We start from the raw sequence: 27,359 nt of genomic DNA, 5'->3' as shown, positions 1-27,359 counted from the left end.
CTTTTTTTAAATCTTTATCAATATATTCAAGGACTGTGGTTTGGTATTTTGACTTTTAGCCACCTTCCATCCCCAGTTTGGACACAAGTAGCTTGCTGGACACATCATGGAGAGCACGTGTGCCAGATATGTACTTCTCAGGGATGTAAATTATTCACTCTAACTTGAAATAATGCACAGGGTGACTAGGTCATTTTACCTTTGAAGATATTTAATTGTGATCTGGCCATGTGTTTTGGAGCATTTTAAAACAGCAGCTGATCAAAGCTGGTTATGGTGACAGCAATGATCCCCACAGATGTTTGACTCTTTACAGCTTCCCCAGAGTTAGGTTTAAAATATTCGCAGAGTTTGTTCCCTGCCTCACCTGTATAAATCTGCAGTAGCCTTATTCCAGATTTAAATTCCAGGTTTAAATTGCTTTAACTAGAGAGGACTTGGTTTCCCAGCTGGCCCCACACTGGACATGAGAAATCCCAATGGTACAGATGTGATTTACCTGCCTTGATAATCTAAATCTGCCCAGTGTAAATCCAATCCCCTGTTTTTGGAGAGGTCCCTCCTGGATAAATGTGTTTTGTGATATTCTATTAGGTGAAAAGTGCTGACTGCATAAAAAAATATTCTTGTTCTGAGGTTGATGATCATCTTTTGTACTCTCCACACTACTTTCCTCCTGAATACATTTAATTATATGATGCTGTATTCATTGCCTTGCTGACACTAAAGGGCTCTGCAGTTAAGCCTAAATACTAAACCAGGCAGATATTCAAGTGTTGTAAAGTCAGTCGTTTTTTTGGTTTTTTTTTTTTGCCAGCAAGTGCTGCCCTGATTTATGGGAAGTGGGAGGGAGGGTGCAATCTCTTACCTGCTTTCTTTATTGAATTTTCTTTCCTTTTTTTAATAACCATGTTTAGGTAACTGGTAGTGTAGGAATGGATTTTTTTTTAAATTGCAGATAACTGACTGGTATTGGGTGTACTTTTAGTGCAAACTAGAAAACTGTTCCCTGGTGGTGAGGAGGATTATAATGCTTGCTGACAGAAATCCAGCTCAGGTTTGCTGACTTTAAGTATGCAAAATCCAATTTTTTTAATGAAGGTTTTATTTGTGTTTGTTTTCACTGGATTTCATGGAGGGGAAAAAACCCTCCCAAAGCTAGGATTTGCTGCTTTTATGCATCAGTTTTATTGTGCCAGGGCATTGTTCCTTTTGGCTGTATGGAGCATGTTGGAGCCAAGCTGCTGAGGGCAGAAGAGTGGTGAGATTCTGTGCACCCTCCTCTGGAAAAGATGAATTTCCAGTGGAGTCCCTGAGCCAGCAGGCAGTGCCTGACTCCTGAGATGCACAGATCCTTGCATCCTCCATTAAAATCCATCACAGCTGGGATTTGCTGGGTTGGAAATGATGAGCCCTGTCCAGTAAATTACAGTTTTCTACATGCACAGTGTCTAGACAGGGGGGCTGCACAAGTTCTCCCATCTTGATAGGTTCAAATTATTCCCCAGGCAGCCAAATCCTATCCAAAGGCTCTCCTTAGCTGTGACAAAGGATTCCCAAGGTGCCTGGGCAATGGGTTGGGAAAGGTCCCTTCTGGGAGGATGGATGAATAATTGTTGCTCTGAAACCCCTGTAGCCCTGGGACCATCAGCTGAGTACCCTTTTTGGTTTTTTGTTTTTGTTTTTGGTTTTGGTTTTTTTTGTTGTTTGTTTTTTTGTGTGTGTGTATGGTTTGGTTTTTTGTTTGTTTTTGTTTGTTTGGTTGGTTGGTTGGGGTTTTTTTTGTTAACAAAAGTAAACCAAATATGCAGTTAATGTATATCAGATCAATCTTGAGGCTGTGCAGTGGGAAACAGAACAACCCAGACAGGGAGTGAGAGGTTCTGGGAACCAAGAGCAAGAGGCCAGAAATGAGAACATGGTCCTGGTTCTTCTGTGGCCTTAATGAGAGAGTAATGTGAGTTATGCCAGGAACAAGCCACAGCAAATATATCTGGGTTTATAAAATAGGAATCTGTGAAATTTTACCGGATTTTACATAGTTTGTAAAATAACAACCACAGTTACTTTGTGGTAACTTTTGTCCCCTCTCACTCTGAGCTCAGAGCTTTGCTAGCAAAGACTATGATCAGTAAAATAAAATTAAATTGTATCTAATAAAGTACTGTATGTACTTAAAATTGACATTATTTATAATATTGTGCTTACTCTTGCTTTATAACAAATGAAGTTTCCATTTTTTTTGTGTGCATGTTCTGCTGAATACTTCTGATCCATCATCAAATTTAAGAATTAGTATCAGGCTGAGTGATTCTGAACTTGGCATTTACTGTGAAATTTACAGTATGAATTAGCATATTAGCATAAATTCAGAGGTGAAATAAAATGCTGGCATCCATTTGTAAAGGTTTGTAAATCCTTGTAAGGTTATAGGAAGCAAAGGGAAAGTTCTGCTCATTCACTCCCAAAGGGATCCGTGCTTGGCATGTCCGCGTTTCGCTCGGAGAACTGCAGTGTCACCGTGGTGCAGATCGGGGAAAGCTTTGCAGATGGCTCTTGGAGGGCTTGGTGATTTCGTGAAAGACTCTGGCATTCAGGCTGCCAGTGGCTCTGTCTTTGGATGAGTCATGAGCTGTAAAGTCACTCTTTCAAGTGCAAGAAAACCCTTTCCCATCCTTTCCGCCTTCCCCTCTTTCCCACGGAAAGGGCACAGGGAAAAGGAGACTGAGTAAGGTCATTGGTGGTTTCATTTTGTCCTTTTAGATGTGTATCAAACCCCAGCACAGCTACATCGCATGGTGTTACAAGGTGGGTAAAAGAACTTTTGTCAGTGCTCAGTCACAGCGATCACCTGCGCACGGAACACTTGGCACAGGAGCCTTCTCCGAGCGTTTTACTGCATTTTATCATTAGCACCAATAATAGCCTCTGCAGGGAGTAATTAGTAACACCCAGAGGGGAAAGGAATTCTGCCAGAGGACATCATTATGTCTGGAAAACTAAAGATGCTGTGTAGTAAGGTCATGAATAAATTGTTTGAGTCCAGGGTGGAGGACAAGCCCAGCATAAGTACAAAGTTTCCCCCTGCTGCTGATCTGCTGATGAAGAGCGCAGTAATTTCCACTGAACACCATTAAGAAAATGAGTTTGTTCTGACAGTTTGTGTTGCTGGATACCATATGTTTACCTTGAGGGAATGTTTGTGGAGAATCACTTTGGGTTAATTGTAAATGTCACAATTAAATAAGTAAATATACGGAAGTGTATCTGTGATCTGCATCGGTGCACAGACACCGTGTCCCAGCACACCGGTGTCCCGTGTGCTGTTTGTACACAGAAATACACATTTGTAGGTGCTAAATCCATACTGATCAGCTTATCTGGACGCACAGGCCTCAGGTTCAGACAGCAGCAGCATTTTGTCTCCCTGATCTGCGGATCAGCTCACACAGGACTCCCTGCACCGTGCCCTCCTTTCCACTCGCTGCTCTGGGCACCGAGCGTGCAGCATCCCTGGGCTGGTGCCAGGGGCTGCACCTCTCATTCACCTGCACAGCCTGGAGAGGAGAGGGTGAGGAGGGAGTCAGAAGTGGTGTTAGAAATCTCTGATTAGTTGGAGTCCCACTGCAGATTACCAAAGGCTCCAATATTTTGCTTTTCAGTGCTGTCAGTCACCCTTGTATCCTGTGGGAGTTGAGGAATTTCAGCACCTCGGCAGATTAAAGCTCGGGAGCAAAGCTGTCACCCAGGTCTTTGTCATGCAAACTTGAGGGCAGGTTCAATAGCATCCTGTTCCTCTTCTGCATTGCAGAAGCCTTGAAAAATTGATTTTCTGTTTTGCCACTGAGTTCAGTGGAACCAGACTTTAGCCCTCCAAGGGAATTTATTCCTGTAAATTGTAGCTACTTCTGAAATCCTTAATGGCACATCCTTAAATAGCAGACTTCATGATATACCAGGTGTGGATGCAGATTTTGCTGGGTATTGTTGACCATTGCTGGGTTATTAACTCTCTTGATGGTCTGGTATACCTTTTTCTTTTCCCCTTTCAAACGCATTTCACAGACTTTAAGGCCTGATCCAAAATGCACAGGAATAAATACAAATTTGTGTATTGATCACCAGAAAAATATTTTTAAGGCAGTTGATCACTGCTTATAGCAGGAATGCATTTTTAAAAGAAACAAGAAATGTAACCTTAATCCAGGGAAAACACTTTCTGAAGCAGCCAGAGCTTGTTAACACAGCCAACACCTAAGGCAGCATTGTGTTTTTAAGCTCTACTAATATTGAACAATAATAATTTTGGTGGAAGAAAATCTTCCCCTCTCCCTGAACAGAAACAAGACTGCCATCCAGAAAGATGGATGCTGTGGCCCTCAGAGCCTATTAATATTTGATGCTGAGGGATGTGAGTTGGCAGCCTGGGTTATTAATGGAGTTTTGTTTCTTGGACTTCACCCTCAGTCCATGGGGGAGAATTAACCATAACAGGAACTGGATGCCCAAAACTCTCAGGGTGCTGGCAAGGGCTGTCAGTTATAGCAAAAATGGGTGTTTCTGAAGTGTTTACAGCATGGAAAGTCATAGGTGGGGTTGCTTAGGTCACTGCCACCATTCATTCTGATTTAAAGGGGACTTTTAGGGATCCCAGGAATTGTAGATTCCCTCCTCTATCTTTGCCATGTTGGGGTGCTCCCATCAGGTCTGGATTTCAAACAAGAAGAAGCTCAGTGGTATTAATTTCTGAGCAGGGGTGAGGTGTGGGACACCCTGTCCTTGGTGGCAGTGGCCTCTCCCAGGTTGGGGGGTCTGTGATGCAGAGCAGAGAGCAGGAATGTGCTGCTCCACACAGAGCAGGGCATTTCCCACAGCTGGCCCTGACCCCACATTCTATATAGAGAGTTTTTCCATTGTTTATGTCAAATTCAAATTTGTTCCCTGAAATCTGGAATAATCCAGTGGATAGATTTGGGGGTATATTTTGATAAGTTGGCCCTTCTAAGTCAAAATACTGAAAATTAAGCGCCTTTGAAAGTTTGTGATGTCCATATAGGTCATTCTGATTTGGAACATGGAGATGGAAAATACCAAGTTATTTATAGCCCAATTTCTTAATATAGCTTTAACATTTCCAGGGGTATATGTTTGATTGAATTAGCTACTCCTTCCTAGCATGGATACCACATCCAGGCATTGCACTATCCTCATTAACCTCCCGATCTTAATAGAGAAAAAAAAAGAATAATCAACATAAGGAGCACAGCTGTTGATTAATTTTACTAAATAGGATAGAAATATAAAGTGCCATATTGCAAGAGTGAAGATTCAATACACACAATTTGAAATCAGTTTATTAGAATATATAACTCATTAACAGCTGGATGCATACACTGCAGCATTATCCACTCGGGCAGGTGGTGAGAGGGAGGTGGAATTTACTTATCTTTAACAGTACCTGAATGCATTTCATTTCGGAGGTCATTCTCCCAAATCAAGTTCAAAATGTTAATAACAAGGTGTGCATTTATAATTAATAAAATCTTAGAGCCAGTGCTAAAGTTCAAGTGCATTTTCCTCTTATGTAATTAAGAAGTTAAGTGTATTTGGCAGTTGTCACTCAGAGGCCTCTGAAGGTCTCACGTGCCAAACCTGGGGATAGAAATCTCATTAAACCAGGTATTTTTTTTTCAGTTAAGGTTTGTTTGCAAAGTACATGAGTGGATGGTGGGCAGCCAGATTGTCCAGCTCTGTCAGTCCATAAAGCCAAGTACATTAAAGTAAATGCCAAAACTCAAAGGCTTGGAATAAACAACCTGATATTCAGCTTGTGAGAATTGCAGAATCACAGAATCTTTAAGGTTGGAAAAGGCCTCAAAGACCACCAAGTCCAACCACCACTGTGTTCACCACTAAACCATGTCCTCAAGTGATACATCCACATGTTTTTTAAGGATTTCAAGAATGGTGATTCCACCACTCCCCTGGGCATCCTGTTCCAATGCTGACAGCCCTTCCTGGGAAGAAATTTTTCCTAATATCCAATCCAAACCTCCCCTGGTGCAACTTGAGGCCATTTCCTCACCTTATTGTCCTGTCACTTGTTACCTGGGAGAAGGGACTGATGCCCACCTCACTACAACCATTTTTCAGGGAGCTGTATCCCTTTCCTTTGGGATAATCCCAAGTGATTACAGAAAACCAGTGAATTCACTCCAGTTGTGCCTGGCCAGGGAGCACTGCTCCTAACATGAGCTGCTTTGTGGCCACAGAAACTCAGCTGAGACATTGGAAATCCTCCTGCTGCCTCCAGCTCTGGCACAGATGGTGTTTTAGAGGTGTCAGGATGTGGGAATGTGGTTTTGGGGTGATTGATAGTTGGGCTGGATGATCTTGAAGGTCTCTCCTAACCCTGATGATTCTGTGGTTCTGTGGTTGGTTAACGTGATTCTCAAAGGGGTATTTTAACTCCACATCACTCTGCTCCCCTTTCCTTTTCAAAGGAATTTTCTTTTCCTTCTGGATCACTAGTTCAAATCCACATAAGGTCAGTTGTCATAGAAATTATTAGCAGTACCAGCAGTTCTGTGTAGTACATGAAATGAGTTGGGAGTTTCATTCACACAGGATAAGGGTTCCTAAGTGGCACTAATTGGCTGTCTAATTGTCACACACAGGAGAAAGGCAGAGGATTGATTAGGCGTGGAGACTGAATGCCCCTCTGCCAGCCCGGGTTCCTGGAGCTCATTCCATAGGCATGCTGGCAGGGTAATGAGGGGCAGCCTGCTTTGGATTTTCTGGCTGTCAAGGCAGCATCTTTTCCTGCCAGGCCTTTTCAGGGGCATTTGTTTTACTCCACCAAGGTCAAAGATAGCATCTTTTACAAATAGTGCCTTCACTCAAAAATCAGAGACTTGCAGGATTTACTTGTGAGTAGTATATTTTAACCATTTCCTTTCCCTCCCCCTGAAACAAAGCTTTTGGTCTAAAATAGGATGAGTCACACTCCCAGAGAAGCAGATGGGAGTTTATGGTGCTCAGAAATCTGTTCATATTTCCATGTGCTGTCTGGGTGTCTGCCGTGTGATATACAGGCTCCTGGAGGTACTTGTCACAGCATAGGGAAGCTGACATGGTGCGCATTTCATACCTGATAAATGGATCCTCCTATCAAACAGTGAAGCCTCTTACCTGTAAAAATACATTTTGACCAATATCTTTTCCCCTGAGCTACAGCACAGGTCATACCGTGCAATGGAGTTACTTTTTAACTTGTAGTAGGTTCACTTTCCCTGGCAAACAACTAAATTATTTAAGTTTGACTCACTGAAGTAGTAAATTTAGGAGCTAATTTGCAATGTGAAAGTCAGGATTACACACAGAGGAAAAGGAAGCAAAAATACCTTGTATATGTTAATGTGTAGACCCAGCTATGGGACTCAGTAAGTTTACTAAGGCTTAAACCTCAATTAGTGAGGTTAAACCACAATTGCTTTAAACCTTATTGTTCTCACATTGTAATTCCCTTGTTGTATCAGATGAACAGTATTAGTAAGAACTGTGTCTATCTTTCAATCACACAATCAGTGCAACACAGCACACCAGAAAGTAGTGTTAGAGCATTCTATATTTCTGTAAAACAAATTCTGTAAATACAAATTAAATATTTATATACATATATATAAATAATATTGTATATATAATATATACAATATTAAATACATAAATAAATTTATAGAAATATATTTCTTTTATATATATATATTTCTGTATAATATTTATTCTCTTTCCCCCCACTTTACCCACACCTAGAGCAGAAATAGGACAGAGACCATGTTTCTGTGTTCTGCTGTGTGCCTCCTGTCTCTGACATACACATCACTCCTGTTCTGCCTTCTTCCTAAAGTCACAATCTCATGCAAATTACTTGAAAACACATGCAGGTACCAGCTACACATCAAAAAGGTCTGATGCACCTGCCATGTCGTTTTCCTCTCTACCAACCCGTGGAAGACGAGCATGTATGAGATCTGTTAGGTTTTTAACAACCCTATTCTTAGAATATATTTTCCAGGAACTGCAGAGCAATCTCTGCACGGTTTCAGACTGTATATTTTGTGATTAGTGTTTCATAAGTGATGTTTTGCTTAATGATCTAACATCTGCTCTAGGAGGTTTGTTTCTGTAACTTCCCCACCTCCTGCTGAATGAATGCCAGAAACTTGTCCCTTTCCTCCAAGTCAATCAAAGCACTAATTGCATCATAATCATGGGAAGCAGCGGTGACTGCTCAAGTGCTCAAGACTCAGCAATCAACTCACAACACTCTGCTCACTGTTCGGAGAGAGAAAGCTTCCCTGTGCCGAGCTGGGAATTTCCTGCATGCCACATTTCTTTAGCTGACTCGGACTTTTCTGGGTTGCAGGGAGATGACTGCACCACTCCCTGCATGGCAGGAACCTACGGAACCAATTGCTCCTCGGTTTGTAACTGCAAGAACGACGGCACTTGTTCCCCTGCGGATGGGCTGTGCTACTGCAAAGAAGGTAAACAAAATTCACATTGAACAAATCCCTGCCATCAGTGCCTGTCCGCTTTGAAAGTGGCACAGCTGGGCAGTCAGCAACTCCGCTATTTTCTTGTCTTCCCAAGTATCCCAGCTCAACAGGGGCTGGACTGTAAGTTCAGTCTCTGCCCTGGTCAGGGGCCAGACTTCTCTGCTGTGCTGCAGAAACGTGTCACAGAACAGCGTGGGGACAGAAGCACTGCTCCTCTTCGGGGGAAATGCAGAACAATCCCCTGGCTGTTGGGTTTTTATTCCTTTGCTGTCCTGTTTCTCCCATATTCCAAAGCCACTGGGCACAGGAGTGTAGGCAGCTTCCTTCCCTGGCACTGGGCTGTGCCTGGCCTTGGTCATCCCCACCAGCCCTGACCTGACTTCTGCCTGCCCATCTCCATCTTGTGCTGGTTTCATTCCTGCTGCCCAGGGCTCCTGGTTCATCCCAGCTGCCAGTCCTGCCCTTGGGCACTGTGGGGTGAGCCCTGGCTCTCTGCCCTTGCTGCCATCCCTCCTCAGCTGTTCATCCTCCTGTACCCTGACATGGTGACACCCCAGCCTTGTGCAGCTGTCCTCTGTCTCCTGAGCCAGCGCAGAGTTCAAGAGGTGGCTCTTATTTATTTGGGAAAATAAGAAGTCTTGCCTGCTCCAGGGTGACTGACATCTTTTCTTCCCACATATGTGTCCATAATTCCCTCCTGGACGTGGTGGTGAGCACATCCCATGGATCCAGTAACCACCTGAGAATTCCTCCACTGCTCCATGGCACAGTGTCTCTTCTGTTCCCCCAAAATCCCAACGTGAGCTATGCCTGTATGACATACATAAGCCCTAAAACAGAAGTGAGGCAAATAACAATAAAATCTGGCATTTCAAACATGAATTAATGGATCACTGTAGAACCCCATTTAATGAGGGTGTATAAACCATGAGTTACTGCTCAACTCCATGACATAGAGCTGCAGCGTAATGAAAGTCATTGTACTCGTGGTAGTTAAGGTTTGAGCCTTAATGGCTAGAAATGATAGCCTTGGTCCTTTTTTAGGTGTAATAGCTGCTTTATATTAAACAGCATTCTCAAAAAAAAAAAAAAAGAAAGAAAAAATAGGAGGTAAGACACAGGCAGCATAACATGAAAAGTTCTTGCAGTCCTGTAAGTCAGAAGGTCTCCAGCCTGACAGACAGGGACTGTCCCAGCAGCTCCCAGAAAGGCATCAGACACCTAAATCTGGTTACAGCCAAGACCTTGATACCTCCACCTGTGTGTAGAGATGCTGGGAGATGGAGCTGGGATAAAAGGGTCAGTCTTTGACCCCAAGTTAGTCTTAATTTCCACCAAGAAACTGGTCCTAGAAACAAAGAGCTGCAGTTTGCCAGCTACCTGCCTTACTGTTTTCATTAAAACATCCCCAATGCTGTTTGTCTCCCCTGTTTCCTTAGGGTGGCAAGGAGTGGATTGCTCTATTCCATGTTCAAGTGGGAGCTGGGGTCTGAACTGTAACCAGACGTGTTCCTGCAGCAATGGAGCATCCTGCACGCCAGCTGATGGCTCCTGCCTCTGCTCCCCAGGATGGCAGGGGGAGTTCTGTGACCAGCCTTGTCCTGTGAGTGCAAATAACAGTTTGGGTTTTAATAATAATTAAATAACAATTCGTTATTTAATTAATAACAATGAAATAACAATTGTTGCAAATAACAATTTGGGTTAAATCACAGTCCTCATAGCTCTGCTGAACAGAGAGCAGGGCAGGATCTCAATTTGTCTGTGATGTCTGAAAGAAGTCAAATGTAAATAACAGATTTGGGTTCTAGCAGTCAACTGGATGTATTATACTTTGCATTGTATTTTATCAGAGCTATTGCTGTGTTATCTGCATTTTCTTGAATGCCATTTTTTAAAGTGATTCTTCATTTGGTTCTGTATAGAAACATTAGGCACTGAGTTTCTATCTTCTCTGTATGTTAATTTAAAAAATGCAACTCAGCATGAAGAGCGACGTGATAGATGATTTTGCACATTTCAGAACAAAAAGCTGATCACTGAGAGGCTTTTTTTATTTATATTTTCAAGGATGGAACATATGGCCTTAATTGCAGTGAGCGTTGTGACTGCAACCACGCGGATGGGTGTGATCCTGTCACTGGGTACTGCTGCTGCCTTGCAGGCTGGACAGGTAAAATCTGCAACTACCTTTGTAAACCATGGGGCTTGGCTTGATTTTGGAGTCTGGAGGGTTTTGTTGCTTTGTTTTGCTTTGTTATTGCATCAGTTATAGCCCTGGACTTGTGACTGCAAACTTCTAAATAATAGATTGAGACAAGATCAGCTGAACTTGCCCATATTTAAATCACTCGTGATGGTGACAATAATTGGCATTCATTAAATTTGTATTCAGATGAGTTTGAAGATGGCTCCAAAGCTGCAGCCAGATGTTAGCCTTCTGTAAAAGCATCCTCAGGAGGGATGCAGATCATCCATAATCTTGCAGAGTTTTTCTCCTTGAAGTGCCCTTTCCACAGGGGTGTAGCTGTGGGATGGTGAATCCAGGACCATCAGACCTGGAATGCAGACAGGGCATTTCTGATAAGCCATTACAATTGCTCCATCATACAAAATTCTGATTTTCCCTATTTTCCAATGGTTCTTGTCACAGGGTATCTGCAGAGAGCCGATTAATGCTGGTTTGACAGAGCTCTTGTGATTACACAGCAACAGAGAGGAATATTCAGTGAAGCTGGAGTCCAGGGTGGAGTTCTCAGTACAATTAGACCTGCACTTGACTCCACACTGATGTTCTCTTTGCCAGCTTTTGACAGCAGTAGGGGGCAAATTATTGACCCAACAATTTCATATTTTGCTGCCTAAAATGCTGGTTAATCTGTCTCTGCTCTCCGTTGAGGCCCTTGGAAATAAAGTTACGTTCCATATACTGCAGAACCATCAGTGGCACTGACAGTCAAAATGCATTTATATTAACAGCAAGCCATTTGGAAAATGTAATTGTTTTTCGAACAAGTACAAGTTGGAAGGATGCACAGAGCAAGGCAGGCTGATCAGGCAGCCAGCATTTGGGATACCTTTCCCATTGATTTATGCCTTACCCCAACACATGCCTTCTGTTCCTGATGGAGAGGACATCCCACATCCAGCCCAGCTCCCAGGAGCATGAAGCAAAAGCAGTGAAATTATGCCTAAAGCATACAATGGAAATTCTCTTTAAAGAATTAAATAAAATGTAAAAATACTACGTTCTACATATTGTGTACAACAAAGCTACTTTTGGAAGATACTGCGCAGGTATCCCAGGAAAGGACATTTTTCCCCAAGGAAATCCATTTTATAAGCTCACTTGGATCCCCTCCTTCATTCTTTTGCTTTCATCAGTGGCTGGGCTGCATTTACTTTCTCTGAGCCTCCTTGCCATCAATATATCCTTCTATCAGGCTTTAAAACTCTACTGTTCATTATTGGTGATCAGCAGAGAAACAGCTGGTGGGTTTTCCTGTAGTCACTGTGAGCTTCTTCAAGAGAAAAAATGGCTTTTAAAAGTACAGTAATTTGAAGAGAGATATTTATATACACCTGCTCTAAAGGTTTATTACACATCTACTGGATGTAGCATTCCAGAGGAAACTGCAGGGACTGACCTTTGCAGGCAATGCAGACTGAAGGTGTGGCTTTTTCTCAATGGCATTTGCAGCAAATGCTTTGTGCTTACTCCCATGCACATTTGTAAATGAACATCAAATGCAGATACTAATTAACTAAAAGTAAGAATAATCTCTTATGTCCTTCTTTTAATTTCCATATTGGGCAAGGTAATTGTATATTAACTTGGAGGGGATTTGCTGCAGCCTAAGAACTTTATCCATCAGTGTGCTCCTGCAGTTCTGGAATTCTTCTCTTCAGGATCACATTTCAGAGATGAAAATATTATATTATATTATATTATATTATATTATATTATATTATATTATATTAATTATATATTATATTTGAGACCAGGTTGGAGTTGAATGTTGACAGGGCCCTTAAGCTGGAAATGTTGATAGACAGAACCAACATGTATTTTGTCAATTCTGTTCCAGTGTTTTTTCCATTTGGCTTGGCATCAGACACAAGGATAAATTCTGCTCATACTTGTTGAAAGTATGTAATTTAAGAAACTCTTTAGCTAGATAATTATATTTTCATATTAAGGAGTATGGCATCAGTGAAATATTAATCTTATCTGCAGTTGTTGTGAACTGGGCCATGATATGTATTGCGGTGCATTTTATTAATATGAGGTGATAAATAATTCAGGCTGAAATTTTTGCTTTCTGATTTTGGTACTAATTAGGCATGGCCTGAAAAAGATCAGAAAAGTTCAGGATCATGGAACTTCTGAAGGTTCTCCTGCCCACTCACACCAAACAGAGAATTCACATGGCTTTCTGATCCTAATAGCCACAAAACTTCATCTGAAACAGCATATTCTGTATGTTCATCCCAGACGTGGGACTCCCTCTTGATGTCTGTGTTTTATGTAAAGATCAAGGGGGAGATTGAACCCATTTTCTTTAAAGTGGTTTCAAGATGTTACTGATACAAACCTTCAGGGACTGATAGATGGCAAGAGCATGGAGGAGAACTGGCACAAGAAGGAAAACGTCATGTCCAGAGCAGCATACAATGTAAGGTAATAGCACTCTGCCATCCTTTTATTATGTCATGACTGCCACCCAGGACTATTATTCAGGATGATGACCTTCTGTGGACACCAGCTGGGGGAAGGTAATTTTCAGGAGCTGAGTGTCCCTGGCAGATGGGAAGATGATGAAGAGATCCCCACATCTCAAGCAGGAGATCACAAAGCTGTGTAAACCAGCTGCACGCATTAATAAGCACAGAGGCAGCAAGCTGCCCTGAGACGTGCACATCCCCTTCCCTCAGGTTCCAGGGGGAATTGCACTCCTGCAGCCAAAGGCAGGGGCAGGATGGGCCCTGGAGGTGATAGTGCCTGGTGTTAGTGCTGCAAATCACCCAGCCAAGTACTCAAGTACAGGGCCTGTGGTGTCACCAATGGCCTTGGAGATAGCACAGCAAGCCAGAAGCTCAAAGCTGCATTGGCAAAATGGTCTCACTTGGTACAAAGTGAAACTTGGCCAAAATCAGGCCTGTGACCTGCTGACCACAGGAAGGAAATGTGGGATGCAGCGGCACTGAGGGCTCAGCCTTGCACTTGATGGAGTTCTCCAGGTTGGACATGTGTAACCTCATGTGTACAAACAGTACCCTGGGAACCCAAACAATAGGTGCTCACATCTAGTACTGGCTTAAAACAGAAAGTCTTGCTCTCAGAGGACCAAGGCTTGATTGCTTAGGCTGCTTTTTATGGATTAATAAGGATCTCTTTCTCCACCTTTGCTGAGCATTTTAGGTACAGACACATCTGTGTTTGCAGCTCTGTGTGTGTGTACAGGTCCTTTAGAGCTCCCAACACACCGGACAGTTGTGGAAGAGGTGTTGCTTTATGTACACTCAGGTTGAAAATGCTCAGTGCTAATTACATTTGGTTAATTAGGGGTCCTGCACACACTGAATCCACAGAGGGAATGGAAACACAGAAATGCTGCATGATAGAGCAGCTCTTCAAAGTCCTTTGCAAGCATGAGTCTCATCTGTCCCAGGTGCAACCTCCTCTCCTGGATGCTCCAGTGACAATGACAAGGTTCTAAATTTCAGTTAGGCTCCTCTTAATTACTACATAATCTGAAAGTGGACAGGGAAGGACCAGCTGCCCTGGTGGCCTTTCTGGGTGAGCAGCATGACAGTGCTCCTGTGCCAGGTGTAATTCTGTGCCTCTGGAGATGACAGCTCCAGCTCCTGTGGGGATGCAGGATGAACTTCAAACCCCCTCAGCTCAGTCCCACCTCAGGCAGCTGCTGGCAGTGGGTTTTGTACCAGAAATGGCTTCTTCACAAATTCTAACTGGTTAAAACTGTGAAGCCTTTAGCTGCTTCCTTCACTAATCCCTCAATAATTACATTAGAGCTGCTGGCCTGTCTTCTAATTTCTGGAGATGATTGACCAGAGCCAGGTATTGCCCATCCTGCCCCCATGACCTGAGTCCATCCCAGACTGATCACAGATGGAGAGCCACAGGCCTGGCTGCTCCTTGTGCTGAGCTCTGCTCCTCCCTGGGATGAGCCAGTTTGCTCCAGGTTAATCGTGGCAGTGTGTGTTTTGTTACCTTTCAGCTCTTACACTGGGATTAAATGGGAAGTGATCTGCAGGGGAATATATTCCACTCCTCTAAATGCTAAGGTCAGTTAAAATCCTGTTTATCTGAATTCCTTTAATCTGAAATGCTGTCTTATCTGCATCTTGTTCTGCCTTTTTTTCTGGTGTGGTGCTCTGGTTTTGCAGAACAGCTGTGGCGATGGTATCTCAGCTCCCCACTGAGCTGAGGTACCCAGAGGCTTCTCTCAGTATCCAAAGCCAAAGTTTATTCACTATATTTTAACATCCCAAAGATGTGTGGGGAAAATTAGCCTGGTGCTGTAGATATGAGATAGAAAACATAAAAGTGTGCATCCCGTGGTTAATCATAAAAGAAGCCCATATAGATTTTCCTTAATTAATCAGGATGGCAAACACAGGTAAGCAAATGATGCATGCTGCTGAGGAACAAACATCTTGTTATTACCTTGGTGCTTTACACCTTCAGGCTTCATTCCTGGCTGGTAAGAGCAGCCTTTGTCTTTGCTGTTACACGGGAAATCAAAATACACATTCCACTGTCCTTTACAACCTCAATAACTTTCACACGCTGCCAGCAACACAAACCCTGCTTGTCTCTGGCCGTGTCCAGAGCTCCAGCACCGTGGCTGTAGGAGGCTGGAGCTGCAGGATTTCACCTGGGGGGTCTGAGGGAGGGATGGATGGGGTCAGGAGGTGCTGCTGGGCAAGGACCAGGGGAGCTCCAAGGGACAAGGCTGCAGGGCTGGGAGCATTTGCAGGCTGGCAGTGACATCTGCACTGTCACTCAAACACAGAAACATGTTTCTTGCCTCCTGTGGACACATTAATTCAGGAAAACTGATAAGCCTGTTACTCGAGGGAAAGCCTTTTTGAATTTTAAAGGAACAGTAGCCACTTTGACGGGGAGCTCTAAGGTATTTTTAACTTCACTTTCTCTGAGTTCTTTGCAAGGAGGTGAAATATCCTTGAAGGAGAAAACGAACCCTTTCCATAAAATGTGCTTTGTTTGTTCTAATATGGCTTTTCTGCCACTGCAGCTGGATCCAATTGATAATCTTGGGGGCCAGATCCTGTCCTCAGCTGTACTGGTTAGAAGCCTAAATAATTCTCTTGTCATTAGTAGATCACCCTCACCTATGTGATGATAAAACTGGGAGCTGGTTTTCCACACCTATTTAAAACCAGAAAAAAAATCAAGGACTTGTTTTATGCACCTGCAGCTTTTTAGCTAAAGATCCAGAGTGTTTTAGAATTCAGAATGTCATGGGTTGACTTTTTTTTTTTCCAATCAGGTTGTTTCATACCATTGGTTTGTAAGACAGAGCCTAAAATATCAGAATGAAGCAACAGTGAGTTCCTATTAAACATGCATTTTCTAGATGTCTAATCCCATTATCTACACCATATTTTGCGTTTATCACTTCTGGCAGCCTTATCCCAGATTTTTAAATTAATAATTTATTTCTGTGATTATTCTGTATCCTTACATTAGCTTTAAATGGACAGGAAAACTAGAAATTTCTAGAGTCAGTCTAAAATGTGCATTTTAGCCTCTCCCCTGGCCTCTGCCTTTCCAGTGTGAAAATCTTTTCCATATGAAAGGTGTGCTTACTTTCTGGATTCGACAAGTGCCCTTTAGTCTATGAATGTAAGATAAGCTTATTAGAAATTAGCTTTAATTTTTCATTGACTTAATTTCAAGTGAGTTGATAAGATTTTAATGTCAGGCTGTGCTTAAAAATTCTCTCTTTGACAGGAACCTTTAAGGATGGTTCCTGCTGATATAGGGCTAATTTTCAAAAATATGAATTATGAAGTTATATCAAAGACTTCATTGATGTCCTGACATTAATTATGTCTGTGTCTTCCTTGGCAGATGTCTGGGGGGCTTCTGATTTTCATCTGAGTGAGGTTTAGTTGTGTTTGTCCTCTGCCAGATTTTGTATATATTTCACCTTTTGTGAAACCAGTTGGATTTTTGCCACTCTTTCAGTAGGAGCTGGATCAGACCCTCAGACTATAATTAGCAGCTGCAGTAAGGCTACTGATAAACTTCAGCATCTATGCAAATCATTGCAGTAATAATCTTACAAACACAGAAGATACACAGGTTTGTTTATTTTTGTATTTATTTTTGGGTTTAATTTTGCTTAATAAAGGACAGCTTTTAAATTTCTGAGAGAAGATAGAGCTTGGATGGCATCCTGGGTGATGCTAATTTAATGGGCTCTAAAAACATGAGACTTGATGCTAGAGGTACCCAACCCTTTTCCATTTTAATATGGAGACATTCTATATTTAAGCCTGGCTGTGTGTACAATAGTCACCTATAAATAAATGTGGGCGAGAAGCTGGGAAAAATTATTTGTGCAGACTAAATCCTGGCTGCTGGCATGCTGGGTGTGAAAGGAGGAGAGGGAAAAGTGCTCAGCAAACAACCTGCAAGCTCAAATGAGGTGTGTACCTACACTTTTATATTTATATAGTGGAGAGAGACTATTTACAAGAGCAGGTAGTGACAGGTCAGGGGGGAATGGTTTCACACCACCAGAGAATAGGGTTAGATTGGATATTAGAAAAAGGAGAAATATTCTTTATGCTGCCTTCTCTCTGAGGGTCAGGCCTTGGCACAGGGTGCCCAGAGAAGCTGTGGCTGCCCCTGGATCCTTGGAAGTGCCCAAGGCCAGGTTGGACAGGGCTTGGAGCACAATGGGTTGGTGGGAGGTGTCCCTGCCCATGGCAGGGATGGAATGAATGATCTTCAATGTCACTTCCAGCCCAAACCATTCCACGATTCTATGATATATTATCCATGTAAGAGTTTGCAGTGAAAAATGTTGTAAACATCTTCCTTCCCCTCTCACACCAAGGAGCAAGGGTGGAATTTCAACATCACTGACTACAAAAGGCTTTGGTTGTGCCCCAGCTCTTGCTCAGCTGCTCTTCACTCATGGTTTCGTTCAGGAGCTTGAACATTTCCAGCAGGAAAACAATCCAGGTTTTCCCATTTCCAGTTCCTTCTGTTTGCCTGCTGATGGTCTGCTTTGACCTTTCCCAGCTTTCTCTTCCCTCCTGGACTGAAACTGTTCCCAGCATTTGAGAAATAGGAAAGCTCTAAAGATGAAGCAGGGCTGTGTAGGGCTTGACTCCTTTTAGCCCCATTTTCTGCAGGTCTGCCCTGCCTGCTCAGGGCGACTCTTCCCCTGTAAGAATGCACCCTGGAGAATACTCTGGAGCAAAGGGAACCACATCATCCTTCACTTTAGCAAACATTTTGACTTACCTAATTTCTTGTGAGGTAGGTCTCTTGCCTCAAAAGCTTTTATTGCATAAATTCCCCAGGTTGGGTGATTAATACCTGGAGATTTCTCTAGATAATTAAAAATAGGGGTAGGATTAGAGCTCCACAGAGGTGCATTAGGCTTTAAATGTATTACTTGCAGAAAAACACTTACATTAATGGGTGCATAAATTGCCCCTGCACAGATGAGAGAAGGGACAATTTAGAATTTTTCACTGGCTGCAGGGAAGGGCTTATTCTTCATTATTTAGGACCAGATCATGGAGCTTTCATTTAGACTGATGGGCTGTCACACTCAGGAGTTGCCCCTCTGAATCCACTAGTGAACAGTGCTCAGCAAGAGAAGGAAGGGTTCCATGGCACCAATTTGGGGGAAAAAATCAGTGAAAAGAAGCTTTTGAGGACACCACAGAAGTTCATAGATAATGGGAGTGTGGCTGCTGTTCTCTGCTGAGTAGTTTCACTATATAAAAACAAAAATAGCTTATTTGCAGACTAGATGAGCAGCCATCAATTCTTAATGTTTCCATTTAATTTTATGAGAGATCCCTTTATGTTTTCTTCTATCTGCTGCCCTCCCCACACTGATTTTCTCATTCTTCAGCATTCTTAAATGCTGAGCTGTCAGGAATTGTGCTGTGGTGCTTCTGACTGGCTCTGAATCAAATACTTCAGGGTTAGCCTCAGGTAGGAATAAATACAAAGATGCATAAAGTGATAGAAAACCATCAAGAATTCTTTGTGAACTCTTGTTCACGCTCTGTGATAGACCCTGAGCAGCTGATTCACAGCTTGGACAGTTCCTTCTTGTGTTCCTAGTGAATTGTCTGTTGCCTTTTAGAGATTGAAGCAGCAGCAGTCTCTGCTTAAGAAAGCACATAGACCTAATCTCAAATATAACTTAAATAGAATTTATAGGGACAACAGAAGTGTAACAGCAATAAGAGTATCAGGGAAAGACAAGAGAATAAGGTTAAAGAAAACATGAATGTGTGAGTATAGGAATCATTATCAGAAAGAGATGTACAAATCAGGAGGCCAAGGCGGGATTCAGGGTGACCTGGGTGGACTCTGGCTCTGGGCTGGGTGGGAACTGGGTGGGGGATGCTGCCAGTGGGATCACTGCAGGTGGGACAGAGACCAGAGGGAGGGAGCCCACCAGGGAACAGCCCATTCCAGAGGTCACATCCTCTGAGACATTCCCAGACTTTTCCCAGTTCCTTCAACTCCCTGCTGGGCCCTGCCCACACCCAGCCACCCCCACCAGCCTTGCAGCATCAGCTGGAGGGAGCTTGCTCTCTTGTGGTACCCTGCCAGCAGGTCCAAACCACCACTGAGGATCCATCCTGCCAGAGACACAAGCCACCAGCATTCCACATCAAAGCCAAGCGTGACTCACCAAACCTCAGGCCTCCACAGCATTGCCTGCATAAATCCAGTGCCTATTTTTGCATAAAAAGCAGTTCTTTCCAAAGCTATTCAAATGCCAGAAATAAGAGATTATTATGACTTCATGTCATGTTGAAAGACAGGTGGAGGAGAGCACAATGTTTGTGTTCGATTCAAATGTCTGATGAAATCATTCCTGTCATTCCTAATTGATGTTGCATCTGTCTTTAGATTGGAACTATTGAGAGAGAAAAAAAAAAAAAGCTGAAGATCTTATTCAGAGAAATAATTACAGTTAGACACTGGTAGATGTAAAATTAAAGTACATGGGGGGAAGGGATCTACATCCTATAATTTATCAAATTCCTACGTCCCTGAAAAATAATTAGATGCTGGGCAGTGTGCAGGCACTGCTGCAGAGGCTACTGTCAGGGGGATAGCAGTGGTCAAAACCAGGCCACTGGTTCTCATTTATTCCATCTATTTTTGCTCTTCTGTTGTGTTTGGAGTATTAGTTTCCAACTATCCAGAGACCCAGCAGAGAAACAATGGCAGCTTTATTAAGAACCAGAGACATAATCCCCAAGCACGAGTGCAATTGCTGAAGCTGGAGAGGGAAAAAAGGGAGTTCTGCTTATGTCTGGCTTTCAGGAATTTTACCCTCCAAAGTCCTTCAGTGTGATGTAGTTACAGGCAGCACTAAATCTGCATTACTTTGACAAACTTTCTTGAAGCCACTGAAGATTATTAATGGAAGCAGCCTGTGAAGGAGTTCTTCAATAGATGCTTCACATCCCTGTTGTCTGGCCTGGGGGTCTTTTCACTCTTCTTTTTCTTGCTCCTTTTCCTGATGCTTCTGTGGATATTGTATTAATCCATCACAGCTTAATTTGTAAATTTGAATACAAGGACTGACTTCATCTGGTCAAACTTGAAGCTGCTCCATGTAACACTCACACAGGTTCCCATCAACAGCTTTCCACTGCCAGAGAGCAGGGCTAGATGGGATATTGGGAAGAAATTCTTCCCTGTGAGGGTGGTCAGGCCCTGGCACAGGGTGCCCAGAGAAGCTGTGGCTGGCTGACCCTGGGTCCCTGGAAGTGTCCAAGGCCAGGTTGGACACTGGGGCTTGGAGCACCCTGGGGTAGTGGAAAGTGTCCCTGCCCATGGCTGGGGGTGGGACAAGATGAGTTTTAAGGTCCCTTCCCACCCAAACCATCCTGGGATTCTGGGATTCTCTTCCTCCTCTATGTCTCTCCCTGCTGCTTTCTTTCATCAGGATTATCTGCAGCTCCATGTTGGAAGATCCCTGCCCAACCAAACGGCTCCAGTCCTTGGAAAGTCTGGGCTGGGTTACCCCAGATATCCCCCATGTCCAGACAGCAGCTGCTTGGCTGCTAAGTAGGACATTGTCCTGGAGGGGCAGTTTTCCAGTTTTCCACAGTAATTTAGGCCCTTAGGGCTGCTTTTCCTCCCCACCATGTGTGCAAAGGAGATTGGTGTGGGGAAAAGGGAGTGAAGCCACTCCTGGGACTGTCAGCTAAATGCCATGTACAGAGCAGTCCAAAAGGAATCCCACTGGAGAGCAGCCAGTGTTTGCAGAAATACAATACCCCAAATACCTGCTGGGCCATGGAGAGTTTGTGGCTGCTGTTTCACAGACTGAATTAAAGCCACAGTGGGCTCTGCTCTTACCTGGGCTCTGCCTTATGCAAAAGTGCAGATCTTTTGCCCATATCCAGGGGATGACTACAATTTTATGTAAGTTATGTGGATTTCATTTACAATTCACCCCGAGAACATTGTTTAAAAAGGTCTTGGAAGTGTAATTTTATACCAGTGTCTGCAATTGTGAACCACAGCCTCAGGCTGGCAGATAATTCTTTGGTATCCAGGCAATAGAGTTTATGTATAGAACTGCTTCCTGCAACTTCAAGGACTTCTGATAGTTGTCTTTCTAATTTCTACACCATGCATGTAAAACCAGGACTTTGTTCATAAATTAGGAATCTGTGGTTGTAACACCAGGTAGTGCAGAGGTGTGCCAACTTCAGGAGTTTTTGTCGTTCTGAAAACTGAAAACTAATTTCTTATCAGAAATGTTCATCAGCAAGTTCCTAAATAAATATTAAAGTTTTACATTACAGAATCTTGCTGCTTCACTGACTCTGCCTGTAAAGTAGCTGGAAGGGATGGACTCCCCCTTTACAGGCTGTCAGGTTAGAGAATTGTAAAATTAAGGTGCTTTTTCCTGCACTATTCCATAAGACTTGCGTGTCCAGATGCAATTTTAACTTCTCATTTATATTTGCAATTCAATGTGTGTAGGAGCCTTCAAAAATGAAGTCCTCCATGAGAATTAACTTAGAGTAATAAAAAGTAATAAAACCTGATTGCAGCACCATCTCGGTTGTCTTCTGGAAATGTATAAATAAATAAGGGCTGTAATGGGTGGCAGTGGCTTCTGGAAAGTTACCTTTTCCCCCTTTTTTGCTACAACAATCAGTTCCACAATGACTCATTGCCTTCGTTAGGAGAGGGAAGACATCCCTCATTACTCATTTCCAAAGGAAGGACTTTGCTGCTGCAAGGAACAGCCCTGGCATTCTAATTCAGGTACCTTCCACAAGAAAAGTCAGTGTCATTCTTCCCCAAACTTTGTCAAAAGAGACAAGAAATAATGCTGTTTAATTGACCCCGTTTATAATATCCCATCCACAATGACAGAATTGTAATTTTAATGCTGCAATCAGGAGAAAAATGCACATCTTTCTGTGTTTGTGTTTGAATTTCAGTTCAGGGAGCTCACACTGAGACTCAAGGCTATAAATGATCATATATACGTATTTATAAATACAAAACAAATTTATTTGTTTACAATTTATTGTCTGACTTTTTAATTACAGAGCACTGTGGATACAATACATAAATGGACACACACAGAGCACTTGTTCAATTCAAGGATATATTTAATTTTGAAGGGAGCAGGGAAGACTGTTTAAGATAACTGTTTTTCTTGATTTTACTAATACAAATGTTCCCTGTCTCTTTTCACAGAGCATTTTTTCAGATTGACTTACTGGGATATGAAGGAATTTAGCTTGTATTAAGTTTTTACTGTATTTTAATGTGGCTTTTATTAAGCTGTACAGAATGGTCCATACCTCTTTATAAATAAAGCTAAGATCGTGTATTACAAGAAATCACATTTCAAACCGTACTTTTGCCAGACTTGGTTAAGATTTTCTAGGAAGGGACATTATAATTGTGTGATTAATCTTTAGAAAAGGGAAAATTTGGCTCTGCAGTATTTCTTACTGTGTTAACTTCAGAGATTCATAAAACCAACTTGAAGCTGCACTCTAAGTGTGTTTATAATGACTTTTAGCTGATTCAATAATCCTCAAAGTTTGGTGACTGTACAGATCACAGCTCCCCAAATGCAGTGCATTACCTCTAGCACCCTGATGAAGTTATCAGAGGTGGAGGAAATTATTGGGATTGTGTTCCTGTGGAGCGCTGCACTAATCCAATCCCTGGGCTGCTTTGATCCCATTGTGCAGTGGGACATGTGCAGGGGTGATAAAGAACATCCCAGGTTGGGGATGGTAAAGAACATCCCAGGTTGGGGATGGTAAAGAACATCTCAGGTTGGGGATGGTAAAGAACATCTCAGGTTGGAAGCCCAGCTGGGACGTGTGGGTACCCCCAGATCTCAGGCCATGTCAGGCCATGTTCTTAGGAAAACTTCCAAGCCAGTTTCTGATCCATTTTTGCTGTTGTTATCAGTGCTCCTGCTAGTGCCACTCCCTGCAGCTGGCACTGCTCAATGTCCCTCTTAGTTCATGCAAACCCATCCAAGGAGCCCTTGATCATGCAAATAGCCCTGCTAATTGCAGGTACTGGTAGTGCCTTATCCCAGTGGAGTGAGAGCCTCTCAGACACAGTGTGCAGGATCAGCTCCTTCAATCACTTTTATATGTTGCAAGCTATGGCACAAGGCTGGTTTTAGAAGTCACCAGTTTAAACAAAACCAGTTGAAACCATGCCAGAGGCCTCATGTTAAGTTTCCTGTGTGCTCCTTTGCTCTTCATAATAATAAATAATTACCAATTTAATAATAATAATAATAATAATAATAATAATAATAATAATAATAATAGTAATGAATATCAAACAAGCACCTTGGGAAGCACTAGGAGCTGGATTGGCAGGCCTCAGTCTCCATTTAACATGCTCAGTCTGTGCTCACGTATGGCCACTTGCTAGATCAGAACTCAGTTCATTCACACAGAACCAGGGAGCTTTTGCTGGATGTGGGGTGTGTGCACGAAACACCAGAGCACAGGGGTTTAAGCCAGGAAGGGAACAGAACACAAAACAGAGCTGAATTTACTTGTGTTCAAGAATCCAAATACTGAACATGTCTTTGCAAAATCCTGATTTTTCTTTTATGGTCTTCCAATTCTCAACAGGTAAGTAATCAGGCTTCAATCAACTGCCTATTTCCAGACCAGTTATTTGAGATATTTTTTGACTTTAAAGCAATTCCTGACCTTCATCTCTTGGATGACATGCAGAGTTTCTTTCATGATGCTGAGGACTGAACAGGCACCCACTAATACCTACAGAATTCACCTCTCTGGCATTTTCCTAATTTTCACTTTATTAAGCAGATAAAAGAGGAGCTGTTTCCCTCCCAGACTCCCTCTCTGGCTCTGAGGGACTGTGAGGCATCAGTCCAGCCAAGCATTTCTTTGATCAATAAACAGAGTAAAAGTTGTGAGAAGCCTAACGTGTGGCTTTATGTCCTTAGGCATCCACTGTGACAACATCTGCACCCAGGGCCGCTGGGGACCCAACTGCTCCATCTCCTGCAGCTGTGAGAACGGGGGATCCTGCTCCCCTGAGGATGGAACCTGTGACTGTGCACCAGGATACAGGGGACCCTTGTGCCAGAGAAGTAAGGTTTTCCATAGCTGGCAGCAGCAAGGCAGGCAGAAGTACTCCTTTATGACACCAGACAGACAAACCCTGTTTCTGAGCTGCTTTAGCTCATGACTTCCTAAGGGCAAAAGAGCCTGGCAAATGCTCCTTCATCAAGAAGTCAAGGCACTCCTGCACTGAGCTGTGCCTTGTGTTTCTTCTGATCTGCACCTGACGGTCACAGGTGACCTGAAAGGAGGAGCAGCACCTTTACAAACCACAGCTGGCAGGACACAGATTTGCAGTGAAGTCAGACCTGTTAAACAGTCAGCCACCACCCATCACATAATGACAAGTGGATGAGCATTGCCATCAAAATAACAAGGCAATGTTTTCTTGTATGCCAGAAAAAGAAACACAGCAGCCTGAAATAGCTCCTGCTTGATGCTGTGCTGCTGCATATTAAAATGTACCAAGCAGATAAAAACCCTCTCATTTGCTTTATCTAGGAAGCTGCATTTGCCCCATAGGGACCCTAATTGATCCAAACTCAACTACACCAACTATCTTCCCATGTAAACACAAAGTGGATTTGTCTTTCTTTTCTGCTCAACATTTCTTCTTCTCCTTCTCCTTCTTCTCCTTCTTCTCCTTCTCCTTCCCGTAAGACATTCTGCATGCCCAGTTCATATATCCCCTTTGATTTCACCAGTTACACTTGACACTAGAACACACTCATCTCTAAAAATATTTTGTAGCTGACAGTTTTTATTTAAAGCCATTATAATGATGACCTCTAGCACTGCTGTAGTTAATGGCCTATAAGCATTTCCATTATAAACCCCAATTTCCAGGTGCTTCAGCATATCTGTGTAGCTGTAAAACCTCTCTCCAAGGCTAAAATGTGGTGCTCAGAGCTTCAGGGAGATGAGGAAGAAAATGTTTTACAAATTTGAAACCTTAAGAGTGCAAAACTTCCAGAAGTTAATAGTTTCTGACCTTTCTGAGATTAAAAAACTCCAGCTTAGTTCTATCAGCTGTTGGCACGCAGGCTACAAGAACAAACCTTGTGCCCAGTTTGCAAGCCCAGGAATCAGGCTTCTCCCTGAGGATGTTTGCTAAGGATTTAATGGGGAGCCCCAGGATTTAATGTCAGCCCCACTGGGCTGACAGCAGAGGGATCCCGTGGATGCTTCTGCTATTGCCTCTGTGAGCATATGGACTAGGAATCCAGCTTGCTTCCACCTTGTTTCTGGGATTCAGGCTCAAGAATACCTGGTGTACAGGAGACCTTGCGAAGCTTGTTCTCAAAATCATCCACATTTTTCTCTTAGAAATTCATTTAGAAACAGAATTTAGGCTTTACAAGAAGAGCTGAGGATGATACTGAAGATGATACTCAGCCAACTTGTTCTGTCTGTGTAATCAGGATTACATGAGACACTGGGATGGTTTAGTGCTCTTAAGCCTGCAGAAATGTCTCCAGGAATGATCCAGGTTGTTTTATAGCTACTGCATCATCAACCAACCTGTCAGCTAAGCTCCAGCTGGAAATGTGCAGTGGGGTAAGAGCCTGACACCCTCTGAGAACATACAGTCCAAGAGAAAATTCTCATTTGCTGGAAAAATAGAACAGACATGATTTAGTAACCACTGAGCCAGAACTATAGAACAGAGAATCACAGGAGTAAAAATAAAAACATATAAAGTTATTTTTACTGTCACTTACTGCAATTTAACATTTCTTTGTGTTATCTATTGCAATGAATGTTTGGACAGTGGATGCTTTTTCATTCTACATGCTCTTAGAAGCAAAAATCTGCTTTTAGAAGAGATACTGAGCCATAATCCTGACTCTATACCTGATGTACAAATTCAATTACAATTTCAATCCAAGTTTTAGGTAAAATACGCACACAATTCATTACATGTTTACTCAGCTATCTAGTGTGATTATTGATGCAAATCAGGTGTTTTGTAAGGTGTTATATATTTACCATTATTGGATTCTGTTCATAACTTGGTGGCTCCTGCTCCTGCCATTAAATGTATAAATGACTGCTTCAGTTTAGCACAGGCATTGCACCAGACAGCTTTTGACATAGTTGTTTTGACATAAAATATTGTTTCCTAATACACCTCCTCTGATTTCTTGACTCAGTTTTCATTTCCTTCTGAGTTTCTGTTGTCTGTACCCATGCGCCAGTGTTTCGTTTCCTATCTATCCTCAAACCTTTGCAAGGCTGTGAGGTCTCAAACATCTTAAACTCCTGTTTTATCAAGGAGTTCAGGTTACAGAGACTCAAATGAGTGTCCTGAGAGAGAGAGGCTGCTGAGAACTCTGCTGGGGCATTAAATAGCAAGGGATTTCCATGAGGAAGGAAGATGGGAATGTTTGAACACAGGAGCAGTTTTACCCAGAGCCTGCATTTTATTAGACATGGCTTCATCATTTCAGCTGTCCATAAAATTATGGTAGATAAATTAAAAATATTGGTTTGGGATTAAGACAGAGAATTCTCAAGCTCTCAGTGATGAGAAAACATTGGAAAACCTGTGACAAAAAAGCTTGTTTTGTTCTGTTTTCAGTTTGTCCCCCTGGGTTTTACGGCCACCACTGCAGCCAGCCCTGTCCCCAGTGCGTGCACAGCAATGGTCCCTGTCACCACGTGTCCGGACACTGCGACTGCCTGCCCGGCTTCTCGGGCCCTCTCTGCAACCAAGGTACCACCCTGTGCCACCTCCCTTCCTGTCTATGACTGCAGCGAGTCCCATCCCATGGTTCCTGCCTTTCCCCTTTGTTTCAGCAGTTCAGATCCCAAGCAAATCTTTATTTCAGAGGGAAAATGCAAACAGGTACTCAGTCTTGTAAATACCACGTGCTCCTGGTTTCATAAATAAACCAGGTCTGCCACACTGGATTGAAATGACTGTGGAAT

At 42.8% G+C, this 27,359-nt stretch overlaps 1 protein-coding gene across 2 annotated transcripts in view; it reads left to right on the top strand.

Annotated features, from left to right (window-relative positions):
• The window catches only part of MEGF11 (multiple EGF like domains 11), a 192,443-nt gene that overhangs the window by 129,648 nt on the left and 35,436 nt on the right, over nt 1–27,359 (top strand). For both annotated transcript variants that reach the window (XM_062501836.1, XM_062501835.1), the window contains exons 10-14: nt 8,426–8,546; nt 9,998–10,161; nt 10,629–10,731; nt 24,311–24,457; nt 27,010–27,144. In XM_062501836.1, coding sequence (XP_062357820.1) covers nt 8,426–8,546; nt 9,998–10,161; nt 10,629–10,731; nt 24,311–24,457; nt 27,010–27,144 — 670 coding nt within the window. The remainder of the gene's footprint in view (nt 1–8,425; nt 8,547–9,997; nt 10,162–10,628; nt 10,732–24,310; nt 24,458–27,009; nt 27,145–27,359) is intronic.

The sequence above is a fragment of the Cinclus cinclus genome, chromosome 13 (genome assembly GCF_963662255.1).
Source record: "Cinclus cinclus chromosome 13, bCinCin1.1, whole genome shotgun sequence".
NCBI lineage: Eukaryota > Metazoa > Chordata > Aves > Passeriformes > Cinclidae > Cinclus > Cinclus cinclus.
This window is presented reverse-complemented; position numbering and strand designations above follow the sequence as displayed.